Source organism: Aethina tumida, chromosome 6 (assembly GCF_024364675.1).
Source record: "Aethina tumida isolate Nest 87 chromosome 6, icAetTumi1.1, whole genome shotgun sequence".
Classification (NCBI taxonomy): Eukaryota; Metazoa; Arthropoda; class Insecta; order Coleoptera; family Nitidulidae; genus Aethina; species Aethina tumida.
Genome location: NC_065440.1, coordinates 13,373,885 through 13,401,069, shown reverse-complemented (window position 1 = coordinate 13,401,069; position 27,185 = coordinate 13,373,885). Strand labels below are relative to the sequence as shown.

General features: G+C 33.1%; 4 protein-coding genes and 1 long non-coding RNA gene across 5 annotated transcripts; 1 reads left to right on the top strand and 4 right to left on the bottom strand.

Moving 5' to 3' along the window:
* Window positions 1-315: 315 nt before the first annotated feature.
* LOC109603030 (alpha-tocopherol transfer protein-like) lies at window positions 316-1,742 on the top strand. Its single transcript, XM_020019483.2, has 5 exons — window positions 316-799; window positions 854-1,109; window positions 1,166-1,276; window positions 1,324-1,426; window positions 1,541-1,742. Exons 1-5 carry the CDS (start codon window positions 501-503, stop codon window positions 1,687-1,689), a joined length of 918 nt encoding a protein of 305 aa, XP_019875042.1. The 5' UTR covers window positions 316-500; the 3' UTR covers window positions 1,690-1,742.
* Window positions 1,743-3,632: 1,890 nt separating this feature from the next.
* LOC109603023 (venom allergen 5-like) lies at window positions 3,633-4,638 on the bottom strand. Its single transcript, XM_020019475.2, has one exon. It carries the CDS (start codon window positions 4,636-4,638, stop codon window positions 3,658-3,660), a length of 981 nt encoding a protein of 326 aa, XP_019875034.2. The 3' UTR covers window positions 3,633-3,657.
* Window positions 4,639-6,425: 1,787 nt separating this feature from the next.
* On the bottom strand, window positions 6,426-8,696 carry LOC109603025 (alpha-tocopherol transfer protein-like). The gene is made up of 5 exons (XM_049968427.1): window positions 8,515-8,696; window positions 8,308-8,467; window positions 7,868-8,225; window positions 7,714-7,816; window positions 6,426-7,663 (listed from the first exon to the last, which is right to left on the bottom strand). The coding sequence occupies exons 1-5, from the start codon at window positions 8,663-8,665 to the stop codon at window positions 7,515-7,517; spliced, it is 921 nt and encodes a 306-aa protein (XP_049824384.1). The 5' UTR covers window positions 8,666-8,696; the 3' UTR covers window positions 6,426-7,514.
* A 1,348-nt stretch (window positions 8,697-10,044) lies between these two features.
* Window positions 10,045-10,791, bottom strand: LOC126265790 (uncharacterized). The gene is made up of 3 exons (XR_007548252.1): window positions 10,631-10,791; window positions 10,119-10,569; window positions 10,045-10,065 (listed from the first exon to the last, which is right to left on the bottom strand). It is a non-coding gene; the product is annotated as an uncharacterized LOC126265790 (long non-coding RNA).
* Window positions 10,792-11,484: 693 nt separating this feature from the next.
* Window positions 11,485-16,527, bottom strand: LOC109603031 (uncharacterized). Its single transcript, XM_049969121.1, has 11 exons — window positions 16,362-16,527; window positions 15,857-16,016; window positions 15,560-15,809; window positions 15,289-15,502; window positions 15,082-15,235; window positions 12,618-12,832; window positions 12,402-12,561; window positions 12,095-12,341; window positions 11,928-12,038; window positions 11,767-11,869; window positions 11,485-11,714 (listed from the first exon to the last, which is right to left on the bottom strand). The coding sequence occupies exons 1-11, from the start codon at window positions 16,510-16,512 to the stop codon at window positions 11,569-11,571; spliced, it is 1,911 nt and encodes a 636-aa protein (XP_049825078.1). The 5' UTR covers window positions 16,513-16,527; the 3' UTR covers window positions 11,485-11,568.
* Window positions 16,528-27,185: the final 10,658 nt, after the last annotated feature.

Here is a 27,185-nt window from a genome sequence, read left to right as displayed (position 1 = left end):
TATTTTATGGTAATGATGGACAAAAAACAATTCTTTAATGAAACATTTTTTGTTAAAATTTAATTCATTAAATGCACTTCCCATTATCAATCATTAAAGGAATCACACAATTAAAATTGTAAAAAACTCAATCGATAATTATGATAATTCAATTAATGGACGCATAAATTATGCAAATACTATCTTCTCCGATTAAATCATGTAAGTAACAATTCGTGTAACTTACATTTTCGATAATTTCGACATGTTACTCTTACTTACGGGTCTTCCGCGGCCTTAAATGAACATTAAATTTTAAACCGTATCACCTTCGTCGAATTGCAAGACAACACACAATAAACAAAAAAAAAAACAGCAGTAGATCCATGTCGTACCGTGTTTTACCGCTTACTAGGTCAACGCGTCAACGTCGTCGACTCAAGGATAACGACAAGAACATAATATAATAATCAAATTCACGCTGATGAAACTAGTTTGGGTCTAGTAATCCGCGTGTCGAAATGTCTCTCCTGATTTGCACCGACGACGAACGCAAGAGGATCTTGCAAGTGTACAACAGGGACGAGGCAAGCCTCAAGGAGGATGTGGAGTGCGTCAAGAAGTGGATCAAGTCGCAGCCGCATCTGCCCGAAGTGATGGACGACAGGCAAATCGAACGGTTCCTGACGCAGAACAAGTTCAGCATCGAAAGGACCAAAGAACGGATCGACATGTACTACACTATACGCGAACTGGTACCCGAGTTCTACAAGAACACCAATCCGAAGCTGCCGCACATGAAGTTCATGCTGAACGCCACGTAAGTTTGTTTGTTAATGGACGGTTGTTGTTGGGGCTCAACGGTGGGTTTCAGGTTCGTTTGTCCGTTGCCAAAGCTGACCAAAGACTTGTACAGAGTGCAGTTTTTAAAAATCAACGAAGACGTGGACTCCGTAGAACAATTCGACCCTAATCATTACTACATGACCACCTTTCACTACGCTGAAATCCGAAGCTGGGAAGACATTAACCTTTCCACCATTTTGGTCTACGATTTTAAGGGTACCACCTTTGGACACATCAGCAAGTTCAACCCCATGCACACGAAAAAGGCTGCGATGATCCTCAATGTAAGTGTTGTCTTGTTAATCCATTCAAAGTTGCTCACTTGCCCTTGGTTTTATAGAAAGTTTGGGGTGATAGAATAGCTGGAATTCACATATTCAATTGTCCAAGTTACGTGGAAACCTTCCTCAATGCGATCAAACCTTTTATTAGTCAGAAGCTGAAGGAAAGGGTAAGTTTCAGGACAATTTTTGGCATCAACTGACAGTTTTGTTTTAGCTGCACGTCCACAAGGACTTGTCGTATTTGCAACAGTACTTCGACAAGAGCATCTTACCTAAGGACTATGGTGGGGAAGAAAGGTCTTTACTAGAACTGCATGGTAAGTAATTAAGTCCAATAAAGGGAAGCTTTGAGGTCTTTCCTATTCATCTTGTAAAGGAATAAGACTAGCTTCTGGTACAATTATGTTAAGGTCAATATTTTCTTCTTCCAGAACTGTGGAAACAAAAATTCGAAGAGTACCAACCAAGATTCGACATACTGGATAGCTTCAAAATAGACGAGAAACTCCGTCCGGAAAAATTGAAGAACGACGACTTGTTAGGCTTCCACGGAAACTTTAAATCATTGGCTGTTGATTAGTTTTTGTAAATTTTGTTGATTTGGTCCGGTTGAATAAATTGTGCTGTTACAAATTGGGTTGTTTTTATCAATTCCTATAAAGTAATAACACTAATTGGAGTGAATTATTTATTTATTATTGTAGAATTGATTGCTAATATGTTATTTGTGTCATGAATAAACAATTAAAACAGAAAGGTTTTAAAGTGTGCAATTAAATTTGAATAAATTAATAAATTAATTGTTGTAATCTCAACTACAACATTGTAATTAAAGCAGGAAATGCATCTATGAAAGATGAAGAAAGGCCCTAAGCAGAAAAATTTAAGAATAAATGAAGAAACTTAACTGCTGAAGATGAATTGATGAGTGCTGGAGATGAAGTATTAACCAATGTAGATGCAAACCACTTCGTTAAAAGTACCTAAAGACCTAAAGACTGTCGGTGAAGCTAAGTCTGAAGCTAGATCATTACTTTGTGAAAAAGGAACCTTCAAATAATAATAAAGAAAGTAAGTACATGGTAAGTAATTGAGTCCAATAATTAGAATATTTGAGGTAATCTTTTCTTATTGACCTATTAACCTATTCCCATTCTTTTCGAAGCTTCAGCAGCTCAGAAAGAACTCCGTTTTGAACAACACAAACCTTTGGACTTTGGTTCTCTCCCAGATAGGTTCTGCTTCATCTTGTGAAGGAAGAGGGCTGACTTTTGTTACTATTTTATTAAGATAAATATGTTTTTCTTTCCAGAACGATGGAAACAAAAATTCGAACAGTACCAATCAAGATTCGACGTACCGGATAACTTCAAAATAGATAAATTGAAGAACGACGACTTATTGGGCTTCCACGGAAACTTTAAATCATTGACTGTTAATTAGTTTTTGTAAAATTTGTTGATTTAGTCCGGTTGAATAAAATGTATTGTTATAAATTGGGTAGTTTTTATCAATTCCTATAAAAAATAACACTAATTGGAGTGAATTATTTATTTATTACCAGGAATCTTAATTGTAGAATTGATTACTAATATGTTATTTGTGTCATTTTGAATAAATAATTAAAACAGAAAGGGTTTAAAGTCTACAAGTAAATTTCAACTAATTAATTGTTGTAATCTCAACTATAACTTTGTAAATAAAGCAGGAAATGCATCTATGAAGGATGAAGAAAGACCTTAAGAAGAAGAATTTAAAAATAAATCTGGAGTGCATGAAAAAACTTAACAGCTGGGAATGAATTGATGAGTGATGGAAAAGAAGAATTACCCAATGAAGATGTAGGCCACTTCGTTAAAAGCTCCGAAAGGCTTAAAGACTGGCGGTGAAGCATAGTCTGAAGCTAAATCACTACAATGTGAAGCAAGAACATTAAAATAATAGTGAAGAAAGGTCTTTACTAGAACTGCATGGTCAGTAATTAAGTCCAACAATTATAAACTTTGAAGTCTCCTTTTCCTATTGAGAAATACATTTATTGTCATTCATTCGAAGCTGCAACAGCTCAGGAAGAAATCTCGTTTTGAACAACACAAACCTTTGGATCTTGGTTTTTTCTCAGATGAGTTCTGCTCCATCTTATAAAGGAACTTACTATTTTGTTACGAAAAATATTTTCTTGTTCCACAAATGTGGAAACAAAAATTCGAAGAGTACCAACCAAGATTCGACGTACTGGATAACTTATAACTTAAGTCCAATAATTATAAACTTTGGAGTCTCCTTTTCCTATTGAGAAATACATTTATTGCCATTCATTCGAAGCTTCAGAAGTTCAGGAAGAAATCTCGTTTTGAACAACACAAACCTTTGGATCTTGGTTCTCTCTCAGGTGAGTTCTGCTTCATCTACAGTCTACAAACAAGTTTTAACATAAATTGTGAAGACCGATGAGAGACGTTAAGAAGAATTTAAGGATGAAGTTGAATCAATGATGGCGGAGAAAAAGAATTGTTCAATGACCAAGATGTTGAAGAACAGTCTGAAGCTAAACAATTTTCATGTGAACTAAGAACGTTAAAAAAATGGTGACAATTAAAAGGTAATTGGGTACAACAAACAAAACATTTGATTGGCCTTTTTTAACATCGGTGATGTTGAACAGTTCATAATCGTCAACGCCCCACATGTCCATCTGCTCCTCCATCTCTTGCCTTTCCCTCACAGCTTCAGCAGTATCATCCGGAAAGATGGCGCCGTAAGAACTATCCTTTGATATCGGCTCAGTTTTGCCACACAAACCCGTGAACCTCTCATTGCATTTAGTCCCCGAAGGGCACTTCGAGCAAGCGGGCCCGACAATAAACAACTTCTTGCCCTTAGTTTTTATGTTAGAGTAGTAGCAGACGATGCGAAAGGAGTACTTGTAGGTGGTCTTGTTGGTTCGTTGTGTGTTGATGGCGCAACCAATGTGGTCGGATTCAGCCCAGATCATTTGTACGAAGGGGTCGTTGTACTTCCACTTGTCCTTCTGCTTGCCCGTGTACACGTTCTCGTAGTTGGAGTCGTCCAGCGTGTGCTTCTGGTCCTTGTAGGCGTTCCTAAAGCGACCGGCCACGTGCTGGGGCTCCATCCACTTCAGTATGTTGAACGTCTTGTCGTCGTACATCTGCGTGATTTGGGCGACGGTGCTGAAACGGCTGGTGATCCGGCACGGATCTTCTTTGGGTTGGGTGCACTGGTTGCCGTAGCATTGGGCTATGTACTCCAGTTCCATGTCGTAGTTGAAGAGGCGCATGTTGGCGGCCGTGTACTTTACATCCGGTTCTTTGCCCAGGGCCAGGTTGTTGCGCAGTGTGTTGTGTGCGTCGGTGAGGGCCTTGCGAATTTCGTAGGTTATGTGCTCCTGGCGACAGAACGCCACCGGTTTGCAATTGTCACGTCGGCACACGGTGTGTTGGGTACCGCTTGGGCAAGGCAGTTTGCAGTAACTAGCTTTTGAAGGTACCGACCTGGTTTTCGTTAACATTAAACATATAAAAAATGTATACTGGACGTACAACATGATATGATAGGTTGAAGGAAATAACACATTATTTTGTTTTGTGGTACTATGGTGACAGAAATAAATGTTATAATTGAATTAACCTCTTACAAATTGAATTTTTAAGGAAAATCTGGGAAATACTTTTTATCAAGAAGATTACTCAAACCTACTACACTGAAGCTGAGGAATATATGAAATCTTTAACCTTAATTTATAGTTTTGTTTTAGTTCCAATCTCTTTTTTGTGGTTCTTCAATCCATAAACCTAAAACTTTTCATTTACTAAACCTTCTTCAGCTCCTCCATGATAAACTCTGTTTTTTGATATACAATACTTGTTCTAGAAGAAGACAGCAGAGGAGTCTTCATTGTCATCATATTCTACAGGCAAAGTTTCTATCATTACAAAAGTCTTCTTTTATTAAAGGATTCAAAACTAAAATCACTATGGAAAAGATTATCAAGTCCAAATTTAGAATTATGTCAGTCCAGGATAGATTAGGAACTTTATTTAAGCTGGTTGAAACATACAAAATAAAATCATCAACAAAAGCAGGAAATAACTAAGCTTAATTTGGCAGCTGTGATCCTCTTTCTTTTCTTCGTCGGGCTTCATCAATTCATACTCGTAAATTTTCTTAATTTCCATTTCTTCCTGCTTCAGCATCTCCTCTTCACTATTATCAGGGTAAATAGAATTATAAGAACTGTCATTTGGTATTGGCAATAACTTCCCACACAATCCTTTGTACTCAACGTTACATACAGTACCAGAAGTACATTGCGAACAAGGTGGTCCAACGATAAATATCTTTTTATTTTTGACCGGCTTCACGCTATAGAGGCAGTACATGAAGAAGACGTAAGTTTTATTGGTCTCACTTCCGCCTCTTAACGTGTTGAAGGCACAACCCATGTGATCATTTTCCGCCCATATTAATTGAGTAAAGAAAGCCACGCTTCCGGACGCCCCCGGTACCAGTTTGCCGGTGTAAACGTCCTCGAAGTTGGAATGATCCATCTGCTTCATTCTATAGAACGAGTTTTTGAATTGCTGCAAAATAAAATCTGTGCCTAGCCATTTGAAGATGTTGTACTTGTTGTCGGTGTCTTGGGACAACATGTTTCCGACGTTCTTAAAACTTTGGGTGGTACCGCATTCGCTGCCCGTGACTTTGCACTTGTTCGTTATGCATTGGGCGATGTACTCAAGCTCCATGTCGTAGTTCATGACCCTCATGTTGGCGGCTGAGTAAGGTATGTCGGAGTTGTTTTGCGTTGCCACGTTGTTGCGCAAGGTGTTGTGGAGCTTTATTATCTCGTTGCGTATGTCGGGAGTGATGAGTTCCTGACGGCAGTACTGAACTGGTTTGCAGGAGTCGCGTGTACACACAGTGTGTTTGGTCGTACCTGGACAACTTACTTGACAGTAATCTTCTTTGCTTGGAAGAGAAAAGGAGTTCAATAGAAGTGCCATAAGTACGACAAAGGTACCATGCATTTTTAACGCACTTGTAGTTTGTATGCTTTGAGGTACTTTCTTCTTCCACTACGTTGCTGATTGTTGAAGAAAGAGTTCATTACAACTGCAACGACTACAATAAAAGTACCATGCATCTTCTGACGTGTGTACTTTAAGGTTATGGCTTCTTCACTTTGACGTAATATTTCATTTATACATAAAAGTGTGCCAATTGTTTTTGATTCAATTTTTTAAAAAAAAATTGGTGGGTATAGTAATATACAAACAATAACAAAATTAACACAAATAAATTAACTAAAATTTATTATAATACTCAAGACTTCTTCATAATTTTATGAGACCTTAATTGCATACAAAGCAAAATAAATCATTATCAAAATCAGAAGGCATAACTCGTTGTAGTTGCTTCCAATTCCGGTTTTGGTCTTCCTTACTTCGTAATCGTACACCTTCTGCCTTTCCAATACTTGTTTGATCAGCTTCGCTTCCTCATTGTCATAAGAATTATAAGGTGTCGTTGTTGTGATTCTAGAATAAGGCTGCAGAGGAGCCGGTTTGAATATCATCTTCTTACCATTCCCTCCGCTCTTCCAAGGTATATATAAAATGTTAGTGCTTTCATCCAGTAGTAACACACGTCTACGGATGATGGCGACCTTTGAGTATCGTTTGCGCATGCCCGACGTCATAATTTCTTGGCGGCAAGTTCGAGCCTTTCCGAAGCGGGAGCGTCTCCATGACAGATGATTGTAGTTACCCAAACTATGGAAGCCTCCACTTCCTTGGCTCGGCAAGTTGTCGCAGTTTAACACAACGACCGTGACGAACACGACCACGATGACGCGCATCTTATGACGTTGCTTTTCATGTGACGTTTGAAGTTATTGATGATAAGCTCAGAATGAAACAATTTATAAAATCCCCCACCCCGCAAAAAAAAGATGAATAAAACAATCGACAGTCTAGATGATGTGGGGTCCGAAGGGAATGCCAACGTTATCATTCATTACGAGATAATGTGGGGAATGTTTTAAAAATCGGCGAAACTTTATCGAACAACTCCCACGTCCGATTTTATTTCAGCAAACACAACTTTCCCGCGAAACCGACAGAAAAGTTTCGTCGGAGTTTTTCCGTCGGATAAACAAAAATGCCACGGGAACTTATTCATTAAGGCTAAGTAGTTTTTGTAAGTCGCACTCGCGGATGAATTAATGCAGGGAAATTTCTTTTTATTTTTTTTTTGGTTGATTTCCCGTTCTGATGGATTTCAAGGTGGCGGAACTTTATCAAACAAATAACGGCTTTGTTGTATTGGTTTGCCTTATTTATTGAAACGAACACAATGTCAAAAGAGAGTGAAAGTTTGATTGGATTAATCGACGTCCAGTTTCTTGAAGTTTCCTTGATAGCCGTAGAAGTCGTCGTTGATTATCTTCTCCGGTCGCAGCTCCTCGTTAACCTCCCATAAATCTCTGTCGTCGTAATAGTCCTGGTAATGGTCGAAGGCTTTGTGCAGCTTTTCTGCAATCAAAGCATTAGTTTTACTAACAAAAAGTACAACAGGAACCTACTTTGCAACTCGTCTAAACTAACTTCGTTGCCTCCATACTCCACAGGCAGGATATCTCTATCAATGTAGTCATACAATGACTCCAAAGTCTTGTGGAAGACAATCTACAACCACTTTGATTAATTCCACTAATTTAACAACGTTTTAAACCTTACTCTGTTGCCAACTTTGGGTTTCAAAAAAGGTTTGACCATGTTAAAGAAGTTTACAACAAAAGCTGGAGCATTAACAATATGTAGACCATTGACACTCATCTTCAAGGTCTTCTCAACAATTTCCACCATCCTTTTAATGAACAATGGACTGCAATTGGCCAAGTGTTGAGGTTTGATGTGGGTGGTGTCGTAGATCAAGTGGTCCCCCTTACAAAAGTCTTCCCTTAGTCTTAAGTCAACCACGTTGTAGATGTATCCAAAGGCTGCAACTGGGTCGAAGACGTCGCACCTGGCTTGGACTTTGAGTATCATCACTCTGGCCAGGTCCTTGTTGATTTTTGGTAATGGAACACAACACCTGAAGATTAGCTAAGTTATGGGAGATGTCTTCTAAATTTAGCTTTTTAGAGGATGTTGTATAGTTTTTTATTGACACCTACACATTTTTTTCAAACGTCAACATCTTCTCGTCCTTGGGATTTGAGTGCCCAAAAATGTCCTTGAACTTGCTCCTGACTGTGAAGTAACTATCGATTTTTTGTTTGGCACTTTCGACTGACCCTTTGGAGACTAGCAGGTATGAAAAGATCACCCTCCTCCCTAAAATTCGTGGGTTTTGAACTGTTTCCTGTAGGTTTTAGTCTTACCAAACTTCCTGGGAAGATGTGGCCGAGTCTCGAACCACTCCAAAATTGTGTCTATGTCCCTCTCGACGGTTTTGGAGTCCATCTCGTGTTTCTTCAGAACCACATTGAAAAGATCTTTGGATAAGGTCTCCACATACACCGAACCTTCCATTTTTACTGCTCACAACTGCCCATCTAAATTAAATATTTGCAATTTATAGCTTAATTCCTGACTCACAACCGGAATTGATAAAAAAAACATTAAACGAAACGCACCATTATCAATCGTTTAACCTTAACCAGGAACATTAATTACAAACCGTCGTTGTACACGATTCCGACCGCTAATTAATTAATAGTTATGAGCGTTTCGTATAAACACGTAAAAATATTTGCACCCAAAAAACAAGATGCAATTTTCTGTTGAACATTCCATTTAAATAAACTTGCCCCGCAGGAACGGGCATTCAATTATCGTAAACCCGGATTAAAACGTAAATTCCGTCCGAGATCATTATTGTTGTCTATGACTGAACTTTTGTATGTTTTCTTAACGATGTGTGTTAAAGTTTTATTCTTGGCATACACAAATGTGGAGCTAACCATTTTGTTTAAACTTGGCTTGTTCGAAAGTTGCCGAAGCTTGTTTCCTGCAACTTTCATGGCCGGTAAAAACTTTCGTGTAGTTAAGAACACACACAATAAACTGTAATTTTGTTATTAATAATGCAATTTTACTTTGGAACGATTTAATACCAATCTTGTGCAGTTCGGGTAATTAATGGACAAAGGAACGTTTTACGTTGAAAAATTTACTCATAACCTGGGTCAAAGAAAATGGAACACAAAGATGCTGTAAATGTTAATTAGTATCAATGATGACGATGGTTCAGTCACTCATTAACTCGCCTTGGTGTTGATGTAATGATGTGGTCATTTTCATTTGTGGTACCACTTTCCAAGCCTCCTCAACTTGCTACTGGAGCTACTCCAAAGACTCTGGAAGTTGAAATCTCTTTTCTATGATGACCTATATGTGTTCAATTGGTGACAAGTTTGGTTATGGGTCACAGAAAATAGAACACAAAGATGCTGTAAATAGTTAATTAGTATCAAGACGACGATGGTTCAGTCACTCATTAACTCGCCTTGGTGTTGATGTAATGAGGTGGTTAATTTCGTTTATGGTACCACTTTCCAAGCCCCCTTAACTTGCTACTGGAACTTCTCCAAGGACTCTGGAAGTTGAAGTCTATTTTCTATGATGTCCTATATGTGTTCAATTGATGGTAAGTCCGGTTCTGGGTCACAGAAAATAGAATACAAAGGTACTATAAATTAGTTAATTAGTATCAATGACGACGATGGTTCAGTCACTCATTAACTCGCCTTGGTGTTGATGTAATGATGTGGTCATTTTCATTTGTGGTACCACTTTCCAAGCCTCCTCAACTTGCTACTGGAGCTACTCCAAAGACTCTGGAAGTTGAAATCTCTTTTCTATGATGTCCTATATGTGTACAATTAGTGGTAAGTCCGGTTCTGGGTCACAGAAAATACAATACAAAGGTACTATAAATAATTAATTAGTATCAACGATGACGATGGTTCAGTCACTCATTAACTCGCTTTGGTGTTGATGTAATGATGTGGTCAATTTCGTTTGTGGTACCACTTTCTAACCCTCCTTAACTTGCTACTGGAGCTTCTCCAAAGACTCTGGAAGTTGAAGTCTATTTTCTATAATGTCCTATATGTGTTCAATTGGTGGTAAGTCCGGTTCTGGGTCACAGAAAATAGAATACAGAGATAGTTAATCAGAATCAATGATGACGATGGTTCAGTCACTCATTAACTCGTCTTGGTGTTGATGTAATGAGGTGGTACCACTTTCCAAGTCTCCTCAACTTGATGCTGGAGCTTCTTCACAGACTCTGGAGGCTAAAGCCTCTTATCTATGACGTCCTACATGTGTTTAATCGATGTTAAATCCGGTTCTGAGAAAATAGAACACAAAAATGAAGTAAATGGTCAGTTAGGACACTATCTTGTTGGAAAACTAGATTTTAAAGAGTACTAAAATAAAATATAAAGTCACCGTCAAATATCCTTCAAAAAATAATCATGATTTACTCACCAAATTATGTTAAACTGAGTACATAAGAAAAGCTTTCAACAACTTCCTGCCACTTCACAGTATACATCTCAATTTTAACGACCTAACAATAAAACGATACTTAAGTAATTATTTTGTAACAAGGGGAATATTAAACCAGCAATTTAAAGCACTAATAGATCTTAACAGCGATAAAAAAAACGTTAAAAATGGCGTAGTGGCAATAAATTAAGCGGGACGGTAAAGCATTTTTAACTACTTCCACGTAAAAAGCGACCCCATAAAAGTCCTCATCGTTTCGGGGTTTATATGCCCACTTCCGATTAATTAACAACAAATAAATCATTCCTTTTTAAAAACTGTTTTGATACAATGTTGTGTTGTGAATGTAGATGACGTGGTTGTTGCGCGTCGGTTTGTGCGCAGGTCTAACCTGCAAACATAATTTTATTCATTTTTGTCATTTTATAAATTGGTACGTGTTGGGAGTAAAAGTATTTTATTGTCGGCGAAACTGAGATAGTTGATTGGGTCCGACCCCGCACGTAATATTAATAAATCGAACGGTTTTCCGGGGATAAAAGCACTAAACAACATTAACCCAATTCCCTTCTCCAGTTCCGCTTATTTATTTTTTCTTCGTCCGCAACAAAAATAAACACAGAGACAGTCTGCGGTAAATTGAAACGGACCGTGAATCATATTGGACGAAAGATGTTTTTAAGTTTTTGATAATTTGGCGAGATTTGTGGGGGAGTAAGGAGGAATTATGCCGGACGTGGATCTGGCACGGAATCGCCGGCTTTTTACGAGCTTTTGGAACACGAAACACGGCTCCAAATTAGAGGATGAAAGATGCTAATTTAAACTAAGTGTTAACGTATTAATCAACTTGTTTTATTTATATTAAGTGAATAAATTACTACATTCATATCGGATCACAATAAGTTCGTGAAGGATTAATCGATGGCGAGCTTTTTGAAAGATCCTTCTGTTCCAATACCATAGGTCTCCATGATTGGGGTAGTGATGAGTTCCGTAGATTTGTACTTCACCACTTCGTTGAACAGGTTGCTGTTCACCTCGATTTCTCGACACCACTCATCTGGAAATATCAGAATAATTATCAAAGTTACTAATATTGACATGAACAGTACCATAAAGTTCGTCCAAAGTTGGTTCAGTACCGCCGTAATCTTTGGGAAGACACTCGGCTGGTACGAACTCCTTCAGCGACTCCAGGTTGGAATGGAAGTGGAACTGGTGGCAGAAAATCATAAAATTAACAAATACAATTGAAGGCTTTGATGGTACCTACTTTGTCCACAATTTTGGCGGGAAGAAGTGCTTTTGTTAGGGCCATAATTCTGTCTATTATTGGAGGACAATTCACGAAGTGAATTGCTTTTATTCTTAGGTTTACCAGAGTCTAAAAGCAAAACATTTATAGTAACATTTTGGAAACAAGAGTACGGAAGAACCTACTAAAATATTGACGAGCTTTTTGTTGATGGAGGGCGTAAACTTGAGCAGATTTTTCATATTGTACAGCTCCATGTCGAAAATCAAAATATTGGAAAGGAAATAATCATGTAAGATCCTAATTTCTCCAACCATCAAACCGGGGACGTAGTACCATAACCCATCCTCAGCCTCGCCATCAACATCGTTGATCTTACTGATTGTAACCCTGCACAGATCCGGTGTTAACTTGGGCATCACCGCCAGTTTTCTGTAACAAAAAAGCTGATTTTACGAAGCTTGTGAGGAAAAAAATGAGGTGGCAGCTTACGAGTATTTTTTTCCTTTAGTAAAGTATTCACTTTCCGGTAACAGCCGGTCGAAAAAGTCAGCGTAGAGTGTCCTCATCTTGTAGTAGCCCTCCAGACATTTCTTGGCCTTCTCCAGGCTCATCTTCGAGTTGAGGAGGCTCATCTTTACCTTGTGCACCGCTGCAATCAACCCCCTCACGTTACGACAAATAAAAATGATTAACAACACAACTGACCGTCTCCTTTGGGCAGATGTGGACTGGTCGCTATCCATTCCTGCAGTCTTTTCACGTCTTCCTCGAAATTCTCTTCGGTCACGTTCAGCTCCCTGAGGATGCCGATCTTCTCCTCCTCCGTGACTTTCAGCAATTTCGATAGTTTGGACATCGTGGTTCGTTCACTTGACTCTGGTTGACTTAAAAGTGACTCGTCTTTGGTGTGGATAGCATGTTATATGGAATCGGTTGTTTAATTGATCGCCGAATGTGAAGGACGAGTTAATTAATCGGTTTTTTAAAAAATGTGTGACACACGGGCGTCGTTAATGTTTACAAAGAAACACAATACAAATAATTGTTATTGTACTTATAAATAACTAAATAATCGTTGTACTATGGTTTGTTTTCAAGTGAATTTTCTCGAAAATTTTAAAAAACGATAATTTGATAAGAACGATTTTCAATTAGTTTTTTTTTCGTGCCGTCAGTCTTGTATCTTGCACGTCATGTTGTAAGTTGTTTTTTATTTGTTTTATGCAATTACAGCAACAATTAAAAACAGTAATTTAGTAAAATTTGCCAAATTGATAGAAACTTTGTAATTGAAAAATATGTTACTATAATTAAGAAATTAAATTAATTTATTTCATTAATTTTATAACAATTAAAAAAAAATTATTACAAGTGATACTTAATGCTAATGTTTAATATAATTGTCAAAATATTTAAAACATTTATTATTATGAATCTTCAAAGAAATATTAATTTAAATGAACTTTCAGATCCGGTACCAAAAATCCCAAACTTGTGGTTTTTGTCAATTCTCTTCTTTTCGTCGGACATTGTTTAAATTAATCTTCAAAAACATTATAAATATTTATTATTAATAATAAATTTAATTGGCACTTTTACACAGAGTAAGTGGTACTCTTGATAATTTTATGTGATCCATTATTATCATTGTTTGAGTATTGTTTTGTAATGAAAATTAAAGACAACAGAAATTCATCTCTAACAAAATAACATTTATTGCATTAAAAATATGCTACAAAGGAATATTAATCTTCTTAAATGGACTTCCAGATCCGGTACTGAAAGACTCGACTTGTGGTTCTTGACAATTCTCTTTTTCTCATCGTACTCTGTTTAAACTAATCTTCAAAAACATTATAAATATTTATTATTAATAATAAATTTAATTGAGAATTTTTCAAAAAGTAAGAAGTACTTTTAATATTTGTATGTTATCTATGATCATCATTGTTTGAGTACTGTTTTGTAATGAAAATTAAAGACAACAGAAATTCATCTCTATCAAAATAACATTAATTACATTAAAAATATGCTATAAAGAAATATTAATCTTCTTAAATGAATTTATAGATCCGGTACTGAAAGACTCGAACTTGTAGTTCTTGTCAATTTTTTTCTATTCGTCTAATTTTGATTAAACTAATTGTCAAAAACATTATAAATATTTATTATCAATATTAAATTTAAGTGAGAAATTTTAAAAAAGTAAGAAGTACTTTTGATATTTGTATGTGTTCCATGTTTGGGTACTGTTTTGTAACAAAAATTAAAGACAACAGAAATTCATCTCTGCCAAAATAACATTTATTGAACTAAAAATATGTTACAAAGGAATATTAATCTCCTTAAATGAACTTCCAGATCCGGTACTGAATGACTCAAACTTATGGTTTTGGTCAAATCCCTTCTTTTCGTCGTTCTTTGATAAAACTAGTCTTCAAAAACATTATAAGTATTTATTATTAATAATAAATTTAGTTGAGAATTTTTCAAAAAGTAAGAAGTACTTTTATTATTCGTATGTGATCCATGTTTGGGTACTGTTTTGTAACAAAAATTAAAGACAACAGAAATTCTTCACTACCAAAATAACATTTATTATATTAAAAATATGTTATAAAGGAATATTAATCTTCTCAAATGAACTTCCAGATCTGGTACTGAAAGACTCGAACTTATGGTTCTTGTCAATTCTCTTCCTCTCGTCGGTCTTTGATGAAACTAATCTTCAAAAACATTATAAATATTTATTATTAATAATAAATTTAATTGAGAATTTTTTAAAAAGTAAGAAGTACTTTTAATATTTGTATGTGATCTATGTTTGGGTACCATTATGTAACAAAAATTAAAGACAACAGAAATTCATCTTCACCAAAATACCATTTATTTCACAAAAAATATGCAGCAAAGGAATATTAATCTTCTTAAACAAACTTCTAGATCCGGTACTGAAAGACTCGAACTTGTGGTTCTTGTCAATTCTGCTCTTTTCGTCGAACTTTTTATACTAATCTTCAAAAACATTATAAATATTCATTATTAAAAATAAAATTTAATGAGAATTTTCCAAAAAGTAAGAAGTACTCTTGGTACTATTCTGTAGTAAAAAATAAAACACAAATTCATCTCTACCAGAACAAAATTTATTGGACTAAGAATCTGCTACAAAGTAATATTAATCTTCTTAAACGAACCTTCAGATCCGGTACCAAAAATCTCGAACTCATGGTTCCTGCCGACCCTCTTCTTCTCGTCGGACTTAATGTACATATGTTCGGCGAAGAACGGTTCCCAAAACTGCAGCTCCTCGCACCACTTATCTGAAAATGGACTAAGTAAATATTATTTGATGTTGGTACCAACACAAAGTTACTGTAGAGTTCAATCAAACATTTCTGGTAGCCGCCGTAATCCTTCGGCAGATAATCCGGCGAGACGTGCTGATGGAAGTGTTCCATGGACGAATGGACGTGGACCTTTTTGTAAATTTTACCGGGGATTATGCCCCGGAAGACCGGAAGGATTTTGTCGACGAAAACCGGCACGTTTATTATGTGGATGTCGCGCACCTCGTAGTTTAAAGTTTTCTGCAACCGGCTCAGTTTTACCTTTAAACAATTTGGATTTAATGTTTACGTTCTTACAGTTAAGATGTACCTAATTTTTCTGATAACCTTGGGGGTGAACTTAACCAAGTGTTTCAAGTTGTAGCCCAACAGATCAATGACCACAACCTCTTTGGAGTTGTAGTCTTCGCAGAAGCGAATCTCTGTGATCATCAGCAACATTATTAGAGCCTCCATTGGGTCGAACATGTCGCTGTCGAAGTTGGTGAGCCTGTGAATCGTTATCCTGGAGTTGTCATTGGTTAGCTCAGGCATAACCACCACGCAACTGCAAAAACAAAGTCCTTTTGAGGAACCTCAGGTGGTTTTCCTTACGTGTAAGTCTTGGCACGTTGGAAGTCTAGGGTGTGTGGCACCAGCTTGTCGAAGAAGTCCGACAGGACGCTGCGGGCGGTGTAGTAGCCCTCCAGGGCGAACTTGGTCTTTTCCAGGCTCATTTTGTGGTGCAACAGGAAATATTCCAGTCGTTGGTTGGCTGCAATTAATTAATTAATTAGTAAATTAATAGGCAAATTAATTAACGTGTCCTTGTGATACTCCCACACGTCAAATTCAATAAGCCGATAATAATGTTAATATTATTATTGTTGTGCATAAAATACAAACACGTCAATACGTTAATTACAATAATAATAAAGTCATTGTCATGTAGAAAAAACATTCGATGTCTAGGTTAAAGTGGATATTTTATAATTGTGTAAATTTACACAATTAACTCAATAAATAAATAAAAAATGGGTGTAATTTGATAACGACGACTAATTGGTATTTGTGCAGGTGGAGGTCAGGTTCAAGTTACCAAATAATAAAAAAAACTCACATTTTTCATACGGTAGATGAGGCGTCTTCTCCATCCACTCCCTCAGGACTTTGATGTTCTCGTCGATCTCCTCCTGGTCGACGTTCAACTTTTCTCTGATGAGTTGCCGGACGGAGTCCGGCACCCGGATCAGTTCCCCGATCTGGGACATCGCCTTCCGACTTATTTAAGTTATCGGCTGCGGCCGACACGGTTTTTCGGTTTTAATATATTGCCGCTGTCGCCCTTAGTTGTAAAGTAGAAAATGTGGTTAAACTGTTTACCGTAATTATTTTGATGAGGCGCCAGAGACGGACTTGAATGCTTTACGGTTTTCTTCACTTCCTCGTCAAAAACCGTGGTAAAATATGTGGGCAAAGAGGCGCAGTCGATGTAAGTGATATATATGTGAACGGTTCTCAGGTATTAGTCGAGATTGTCGGTTAGATCAGCGCTAATGCCCTTAAGCAGAAGTTATGGAGCTCTTAGTTTTCTATTTGCACCGGTCCTTTAGGCCAACCTTCGTTCGCAAAATTACCGGTTATTTATTTCGACGGATATTCACCCCCTCTTGTCCGCATTAAACCCGAATTACGTCTCCGTTACGTTACGGCTGTCAATTAAACACTGTCCCTTCGACGATTACGCTTCGCCATTCGGTCCAATAACTGACGTTTCCACTTCTATTAACTGTAAGTGGTTTTGTTATAGTTATGGTCTTCATTATTTTTTGGTGGTTGGCCTGATTTTTTGTTTTTGTGACCTTCAACTTTGTGTATTTTGGTTTAGGAACCTTTTATAACTATAAAAAATACTGTATGTATGTTAATCTATTTTAAAAAACAATGATTATTAAAATTAGTTCTCGGTTCATCCACTTTGGCATCTGTTTGGAAAATATGGCGCATGCGGTACTTTAAAGTCACCTTGAAATAATTGGTGCCCAACTAAAAATGTCACACCGTTTTCATGTTTATAAAATGTTTGTAATAGTTATAATTAAAAATTAAAATTGATACATAGACATATTAATAAAAATATAATATAATCATATTATTTTAACGATACTTCAAATATTTTATACTTAAATTTTTTGGGTTTTGGTTTAGAAAGGTTTTAAAGTTTAAAATTAACACATCTCAGACTTTTTAACTATGAAAATAGATGTGATTATTAAAATTAGTTTTAAGTTCTTCCACTTTGGCGTATGTTTGAAAAATATGGCGCATGCGTTACTTTAAAGTCACCTTGAGATAATTGGGGTCCAATTAAAAAATAATGTCATACTGTTTTTCACTTGGGGAGACTTGGACATTTATAATTAATAAATTGTTTGTTATACGTATAATTAACACTTAAAATTAAACATTGTTTGAATTGAAATTTAAATATTTATTATGTAAATAAATAAGATTAAGAAGAATTGGGTAAAAATTAGATTTAACTTGGCATTTTATTGAGCTGCAAAAAATACAAAGTGATATTTAAAATTTATAAAATAGCTAAAGTAAATGGCTTTTCAAATTTATTACATCATTCTCAGTAAGCAAAGAACTCTTTAAACTTATAAATGAATTTTTAATTTCATGCTTATTTTGTACAAAGTGTTCTTTGTCCCTAAATAAAAACCATTACATTTCAAATAGATTTTTTTAATACTTATTGGATCCATAATATTGTTAACAGTTTACATATTATGTTTCAAATTCTAAATATATTGTTAATTAAATTAATATTGTTGATAGAAACTAAATTACACAATTTAATGAAGCTTTTGAAAAGTTTATATACATTGTTCCACTACAATTTTTATATTCATTATTTATACATCAACTAGTTGAATTCAAAATTCAAGTTATAATTAAACGTTTTAAACACTGAAAACATTATTAGAACTACATGTGAAAGTATAAAACAAGAAAATATTTATTAATTATACTTTTAGTAACTTAAATTGAACAAATTCTCAGCACTATCATAAATTACTTCCAAAATTTAGATATATGATATGATACAAACCTTTTGAACCTCGTTTTATTATATAAAAATATTGTAATTTGTTATATAAATGGATGACTTTTAAAATTAGTTTTAAGTTCTGCCACTTTGGCGTCTGTTTGAAAAATATACGCATGCGCCACTCTAAAGTCACCTTGACACAATTAGAAATAGTATTAAACAGTTTTTCACTTTGGGAGACATGTAAATTTTTTATAAAAATTTTGAAATAGTTATAGATAATATTATACAGATATATGAATAAAAATATATTGTAACAATTTTATAGATACCAAACTTCAAATTTAAATATTTATTATATAAAACAATAAGTTTAACAAGAATTGGACCAAATTAAATGAAACATGACATTTTATTGAACTGCAGAAAATACAAAGTGATATTTAAAATTTTTAAAATAGCTAAAGTAAATGGCAAAATATATTACATCATTTTCAGTAGGCAAAAAACTCTACAAACTCATAAATGAATTTTTAATTTCATGTTTGTTTTGTAAAGTATCCTTTGTCCCTAATAAAAACCATTAAATTTCACATTGTTTATAAATAGTTTTTTTAATACTTATTACATCCATAACATTATTAACAGTTTACAAATTATGTTTCAAATTCAAAATATATTGAATTATTAAATTAATATAGTTGATAGAAACTAGATTATACAATTTAATGAAGCTTTTAAAAAGTTTAGATTCATTGTTTCATTAAAATATTTGTATTACCTAATTGTTTATACATCAAATATTTGAATTTAAAATTTAGGCTATAATTATACATATTAAGCATTAAAAATATTACAAGAATTACTTGATACACCATAAAACAACTTGAAAACTTTTTGTTCATGATATTTTTAATAACTTAAACTGACTAATTTTTAGCAACATTATAAGAAAGAGACAATAAAGTTATATTATTTTTGGGTTAAACTTTAGTTATTTATAATTATATAAAAATATTGCCATTAAATGAAAATAAGAATAGAGTAAAGATTTAATATAGTTTATTATTTTATTGAGCTACGATAAAAGGCAAAGTGAAATTTCAAATTTACAATATGGCTTAGGAAAATGGCTTTCCAAATTTAATATATTACTTTCAGGAGTCAAAGAACTCTTTATGTTCATAAATGAATTTTTAGTTTTATGCTCGTTTTATGGAGTATTCTTTGTTCCTAATAATAACCTTCACATTATTTAGTTATAAAATGGTTTTAAAATATTTTTAGTTACTTATTGGATCCACCATATTGTTAACAGTTGATGTTTGAATAATGTTTTTTAGTTCAAATCATATAATTATTAAATATTATGTAAAATTGAACGCCATTTACTTCAAGTTTGCGCATGCGTATATTTATTGTATAAGCGCCAAAGCGGCAGAACTTTAAACTAATTTTAATGAACATCGTTGTATAAAAACCATCCTCGTAATACACCTCAATAAAGAATTTTTTTGCACCCTTTACAAACAGTTTGCTGTGGAATTAGCCAGTCAATCAGCAATTTTATTTATTACCAATGGTGGTGAGTTAATTGACGTCATTTACGACCAAAAAAAACCGTCGCATCGATCGTGCGACATTTCGTAATTAATCGCATTCCGTCGAAAATTATTTGAGCCGCACCGGCAGAGTGGCCAATTTGCCCCGTGCCGCGATAAATTTCGCTTAATGCTGTTTAATTGAAATTAATAATGAACGTGCAGCTTAAACTCTCGCCGGGCAAACAAAAATGATAAGACGACCCAGGTTGATTTGCGCCCCGTTTGAGCTGATGTAATTGGATAATTTACGGCTTCGGGTGTCAGTGTAATGATATATTAGCGGGGATTACATGTCGGTTGTTGTGTTAACAATACACAATTAACTCTAATTACAATTACATTTTATTAAACTATCCGAAACAGTGTACAATCAAACCAAACAATGGACGTGAGTAGCGCCGGTTGAAATTTTAAAATTCCATCGAACATCCTCGCGGGGGATGTGCCGACCGTCCGCGTCCACCTTTAAAGTTGACATATTAAAAACTGCGGCCGATGCGAAACGAGGTGTGGGCGAAATTAACATGTTATGAGTTTTTTTCAGCAAAATTGAAATGTTTCATCCGCAGTGCAGGGGTAAAAAACGGGGAATTTGTCATTATTAATGCGTTGACCCTTTGTCGGGGTCACTGTCACTTGAAAATCGTAAGTTATGTCCGGCCATAAACATGAAATAATTAATCATTTGACCTTGTTAAATTTAATTCAATCTATCAATTTATAAAACCTACAAATATATAAAAATTTATAGATATATATTATATATATATATATATATATATATATATATATATATATATATATATATATATATATATATATATATATATATTCTAATAATAAAAAATAATGCCTTTAAGAGAAAAAATATATTTCTGTTGTACTACTATTGAATTGTGTGCCATTTATCTCAACTTGCGCATGCGTAAATCATAAGAAAAAGGCGCCAACATGGCAGAACTTTAAACTAATTCCAAAGAACATTAAAAATTTTACTTGTTTTAGAGGCGAAATAGAATTATTTTATGTGCAGAACAAGAAAAAACCAGGAAATTTGTCATTATTAATGCGTTGACCCGTTTCTGGGGTCACTGTCACATGAAAATGGTAAGTTATGTTCGGTCATTACCATAAAATAATTAATAATCCCGCCACGAATTCCACGGGGACAGATTACAACTGGCGGTAAGATTGTGTGCCCGTTTCAGGGATGGGAATATCAATATTTTGATTGAGTATGGTAATTCACGACGAGGGACGAATTAAGAAGTTGTTTTGTGTACATATAAAAAAAAATAACTGAGAAATGGCCGTAGAATTTCAGAAGCGAAATTAATATTTTTAAAACATTAACACCTGTTTTCGTGCTCACCCTTCAATGTAAATGACTTAAAGAACTGTAAGTCGGCCATTTGAATTTATAATTTCGCTTAATACGGCATAACGACGGGGTTTTGAATTTTTATTTTTATGAATATGCAAACGGGCCCCGAAACGCTGGAAATATAATTAACCTGGCGGGGGTGGGAAAAAATGTGGCATCGAATCAAATGGGGGACGCGGAAAGGTCAGTGGTGGAACTAAATGGGGAAAGTTTCGGAGTCCTCTAATTAATTTAGAGCCTCTATGACATTTAATTAGTCCGATTTTCGCAGCTATAATTAACACAGATCAAACTTATATTGGAACCGATCGAGTTTTATTATCCGTTTTTAATGGAGTTTTTGTCGCGGCGGAAAATTAATGTTTGTTGAACAAGTCTTGGGGTTTTTAATTAATAATGAAGTAAAGGATGAATTATTACGTGAAAATTGAGACAGTTTTTTACGGATTCGCTGATCGAAATAAATTGGTTGTTTACTTTAATTTTTGCTTTCTATAACTTTGAACATGTTTCGTATTTTCAGGAATAAATTCAGTTATTTTTTAATGCTTAATAAACAGGTTTATTTTTTACAGATATTGTAAACAGTTTTTTACATTTATAAGTTTAAATAAATCAGTTGTTTACTTCTTATAATTTCAATGTGAATTACGTTTAGGGTGACCTTGAAGTGGCGCATGCGCACATCTCCACAAAGAGCGCCAATCTGGTAGAATCCGATACTAATTTACTATTTCATAAATAATTCCGTTACTTAATTAAATTTTTAATTTCCCAACTAAAAGAGAAGATTAGAAATGATCCAGTTTGATAATACCTTTATAATTGAGTTCTTATCACGGCGTAAATTTATACGTATCGAACAAGTCTTGCGGTTTTAATTAATAATAAAGCAAAGCATGAAATATTGAGTGAAAATAGAGGCAGTTTTCATAGATCCGGTTCCATGAAAGCAATTAGGTGACTGCCTCGTAAACTCGTACCATAAAAGCCTTCCCTTCCCGGCGTGGAAAGTCGTGGAAGGCCGTTAAACACTAACTTTGTTTTGTTTTTATTGTTATAAGAGTCAAAGCATACGTCGATGTGGCGGGACCGATAAAAAATGAAACCGCTGAAGCTGAAATTTCCGAAGCAGTAAAGAAAAAAAAAAATAGAGGGAAAGAGGAACAACAAGAAACGTTAGGAAGTTTGCCTTTGGCCGACATGTTCCCGCTGTCATTCGATACATGTATTTATATTTAAGCGATATTTGTGACAAAATGAAACTTTTCGTTAACTTTTTCGTGGCGGACATAAATCACGTTACGTCGATACACCGCCGTACAAATAGACAATAAAACTTTTTAACCTTACAACGGCATTATGTTGGAAATTCAGCCATACGTACAGACGATTGAAGATGCTGATGCTGATTTGGTTATGCCGTCGGAACCGCTGCATGTGTGGTCTTGCGGCAAAGGTGCTTTCTGGCAATAACGCTAACGACTTCTGAACTTATCAGCCGAACTGATCCGCGCCGAATTTCCCTCCGATTGTTTGATTAGCGATTCAAAGCGTGGTTTTAAATCCCCAAATGTAACGTTGTTGTAACTTATTAACGGAGGCTTTGTGTCTGCGTATTCTGTATAAAATTTGGTTAATCATCGACGTTGACCTTTTACTCATTTTATTAATTTATATACTTTAACCATAAATGTTACGGTTTAACTAAACCTCTAAATCTAAATCTAAACGATTTTGTAGATATCTAAATCTTTAAATTAAATTATTATTATTTATTTATGTTATCAATTTTCTAGACTTACAAGATTTCAAAAAATGTATTGAATAAGTATTGCAGAATTTATACGGTTATATATTAAATGTTATATATTACAAATTTTGTAGACTACAGATACGTTTTGTAGATATATAAATGTTATAGTTTTTAAAAATGTTACAGTTTTTATAAAATTTATACTATCTTCAGATTTCATTGGAGATTTTATAAACTTATAGATATTACATAATTTGGAAGACTTATAGATTCTACAGAATTTTTGGATTTTGTAAACTTATACATTTAATAGACTTATAGATTAATCACTACAAGATCAATGGACTTATAGTAAATTAATACTGTTATAAATTTGTTGATTATCTATAATGTATAAAATTGATAATCAATAAAATCTATGAATCTATAAAATCTATAAAATCTATAAAATCTATAAAATCTATAAAATCTATAAAATCTATAAATCTATAAAATCTATAAAATCTATAAAATCTATAAAATCTATAAAATCTATAAAATCTATAAAATCTATAAAATCTATAAAATCTATAAAATCTATAAAATCTATAAAATCTATAAAATCTATAAAATCTATAAAATCTATAAAATCTATAAAATCTATAAAATCTATAAAATCTATAAAATCTATAAAATCTATAAAATCTATAAAATCTATAAAATCTATAAAATCTATAAAATCTATAAAATCTATAAAATCTATAAAATCTATAAAATCTATAAAATCTATAAAATCTATAAAATCTATAAAATCTGTAAAATCTATAAAATCTATAAAATCTATAAAATCTATAAAATCTATAAAATCTATAAAATCTATAAAATCTATAAAATCTATAAAATCTATAAAATCTATAAAATCTATAAAATCTATAAAATCTATAAAATCTATAAAATCTATAAAATCTATAAAATCTATAAAATCTATAAAATCTATAAAATCTATAAAATCTATACAATACAATACAATACAATTTTAATCTATATAAAATCTATGCAAAATCTAGAAAAATCTATATAAAATCTATTAGGAATAAAGTCTGTAAGACTAATTATATTAAATATGTAAAATCTGTGGAAGATGAGAAGGTTATGAAATCCATAAAAAGTCTATAAAACCTATAACATATTTAAGTCTATAAAATCTATTAAATCTAGGACTTCTATAATGTCTATAAAATCTTTTACATCTGTAAGATTATAAAATTTCTGAAGGCTATAAAATGTAATTGATAAAATATATTAAATTTGTAAAATCTATAAATCAGTGATATTAATAAATCTATAAAATCTAATTAGGTTTTTATTTATAGATCCTATAAAATCTATTGAATTTAAGATATAAAACTATAAAATCTGCCTCATCCACAAGTCTACAAAATCACTACAACTCCTAATATCATATGTTCATAGAATTTAGTAAACCATCCATAAAATTCGTTATATCTATAAATTTATGAAATCCATAATTTCATCTGTAAAATATATGAAATTTAAAAATTAGTAACATTATAAGTCTATATCTCTTAAGTTGATAAAATTCATAAAATCTATAAAATATCTGTTTATAAAATCTATAAAATCTATAAAATCTACAAAATCTATAGAATCTATATGTCTATAATACCTCTTAAGTTTATTAAATCCTTATTTTAATTTTTAACGTGTTGAAAATTTAATTTTGAAGAATCTATAAAATCTGTAACATGAAGAAATCTATGTAAACTTCATAGCTCTATAAATATATTAAAATTTATAAAATCTATATAAAAACTTTATATAATCTATAAAATCTATAAAAATTTATAACATCCATAAAATCTCTATGTATCGAATTTATGTTCAAACAGATTTGTTGATATTAAAAACTTGCTGAACTTTATAGAATTGAAAGATATTACAGATTTAGAGATGTTATAGACTTTAAACATAAGAGAGTTTAAAAGATTTAGATGTTATAAATTAATAAAATACTTATAGACGTTAACAAATTTATGAAATTTTGAATGGTTTAAATTTAATGGATTTTTTGTAATTTGGAAATTTTGTGGATTAATAGGTTTATGAATTTTATGGATTTTTGGGACTAGATGTTATGAGTTTACTAAATGTAGGTGTTACTGATTTGATAGATATTATAAAGTTACAAATTTTAAGACTTTAATTTATTGGATATATTAAACTAACAAATTTTATGGGTTTCGTTTCTTTACATAGCAACGTTATAGTCATACTTAAAAATGCAACAAGCCCCGAAAACTTTTTATTGTGTCAACCTGTGCTTCAATCCTTATAAATCAAAAATCCCCCAACCAATATATAAAAAGACACCATTTAAAAAGCGAACGTTTCATAAATGCCTTGCATGTCTCAAACATTGATAGATATATGCGTTACATGATCAATACCCCACGTGAAATATTGCCCGAATGCGAGAGAGTTTGATTGATAGCCGGAGTTATTAAAAAAAAAATCGCTACATACAAAAGTAACACACTTAGCCGTGATCGATTCGCTTCCGTGCGACGTGCGTCGTAAGAACGCTCCGAAAACTATCAAACACCGATTAGAGTTTTAATAAGCGATTAGACCACCTCAGACACACACCCCGACACCGATTATTACCCGAGTCATGTCTTCTGCGCGCCGCAAGTGCTGTTAAACAGTTAATTAGCGCTCGAAACAACTCTAATCCGGCCTTTTCAAAACGAAAACCGCCCGACCAGAGAGATTTAAGCTGCAGATATGCGCGTCGCTTTTTGGTCGTTAATACAAACGATTATTATCTTTATCTATGCTAAGTGCACGGCCCCCCCCCCACGAAACCTACGTCCCGCCACTGGGTCGTGGTAAAAACGGGTGGGCCGCAGGGAGCGATTTGCAAGTAAAAACGGTCGGGGCTATTCATTTAAAACTATAACGTTGAACGGACGATCTTATCTGGTGCAGGTTTATGGATCTTGGATGGGTTTTTAATTGGGCCCGTTTAACTGTTATGACTGCTGTAATTGTTTTCCTACGGGGTTAATGTATTTAAAAACATATAATTAAATAGAAAAAACTAACTAAATTAAGTGTCTAAAATTTATTGCTTTATTATTTCTATATATTTAAGGATTTTCAGTAAATTAAACTTTCGGGAAAATCTACAAACAGCGTATTCTTTAATGAAGTGCAAAAACAATCCAATTTATTACTTCAGGTTCTTGAAAGATAAGGAAGTATTCTGAATTCACATTTATTTAATTTAGGTTTTAACATTTTTATACTATCAAATATTCAACAATTACGAAATTTTGTACACAATAATGTAAATTCTAAGATTTTTTTATTGATTTTTTATAGATATTATAGATTTTTACAGGTTTTTATAGATTTTTATTTATTTTATAGATTTCATAGATTTTATGGATTTTATAGATTTTACAAGTTATACAGATAAAACACATGTACAGTTTTTATAAATTTTATACACTTTACAGATTTTATAGAATTTTTTATAGATACAGATCTTAAAGATTTTATAGATTTTATAGATTTTATAGATTTTATAGATTTTAGATTTTATAGATTTTATAGATTTTATAGATTTTATAGATTTTATAGATTTTATAGATTTTATAGATTTTATACATTTTATAGATTTTATAGATTTTATAGATTTTATAGATTATATAGATTTTATAGATTTTATAGATTTTATAGATTTTATAGATTTTATAGATTTTATAGATTTTATAGATTTTATAGATTTTATAGATTTTATAGATTTTATAAATTTTATAGATTTTATAAATTTTATTTTACCTTTTACAAATCTTAAAGATTCTATAGATCAATCAAATTTATAGAATTTATAGATCTCAAAGATTTTATACCTTTACAGATTTTATAGATTTTACAGATTTTAAACATTTACAGATTTTATAGATTTTACAAATTATACAAATTTTAGACATTTACAAATTATATAGTTTTTACAGATTTTGTATTGTTTACAAATTATACAGATTTTGTAGGTTTCATAGATTTTACACATTATACAGATTTTATAGATTAATTTTATATATCTTAAAGAGTTCACAGATTTTATTGATTATACA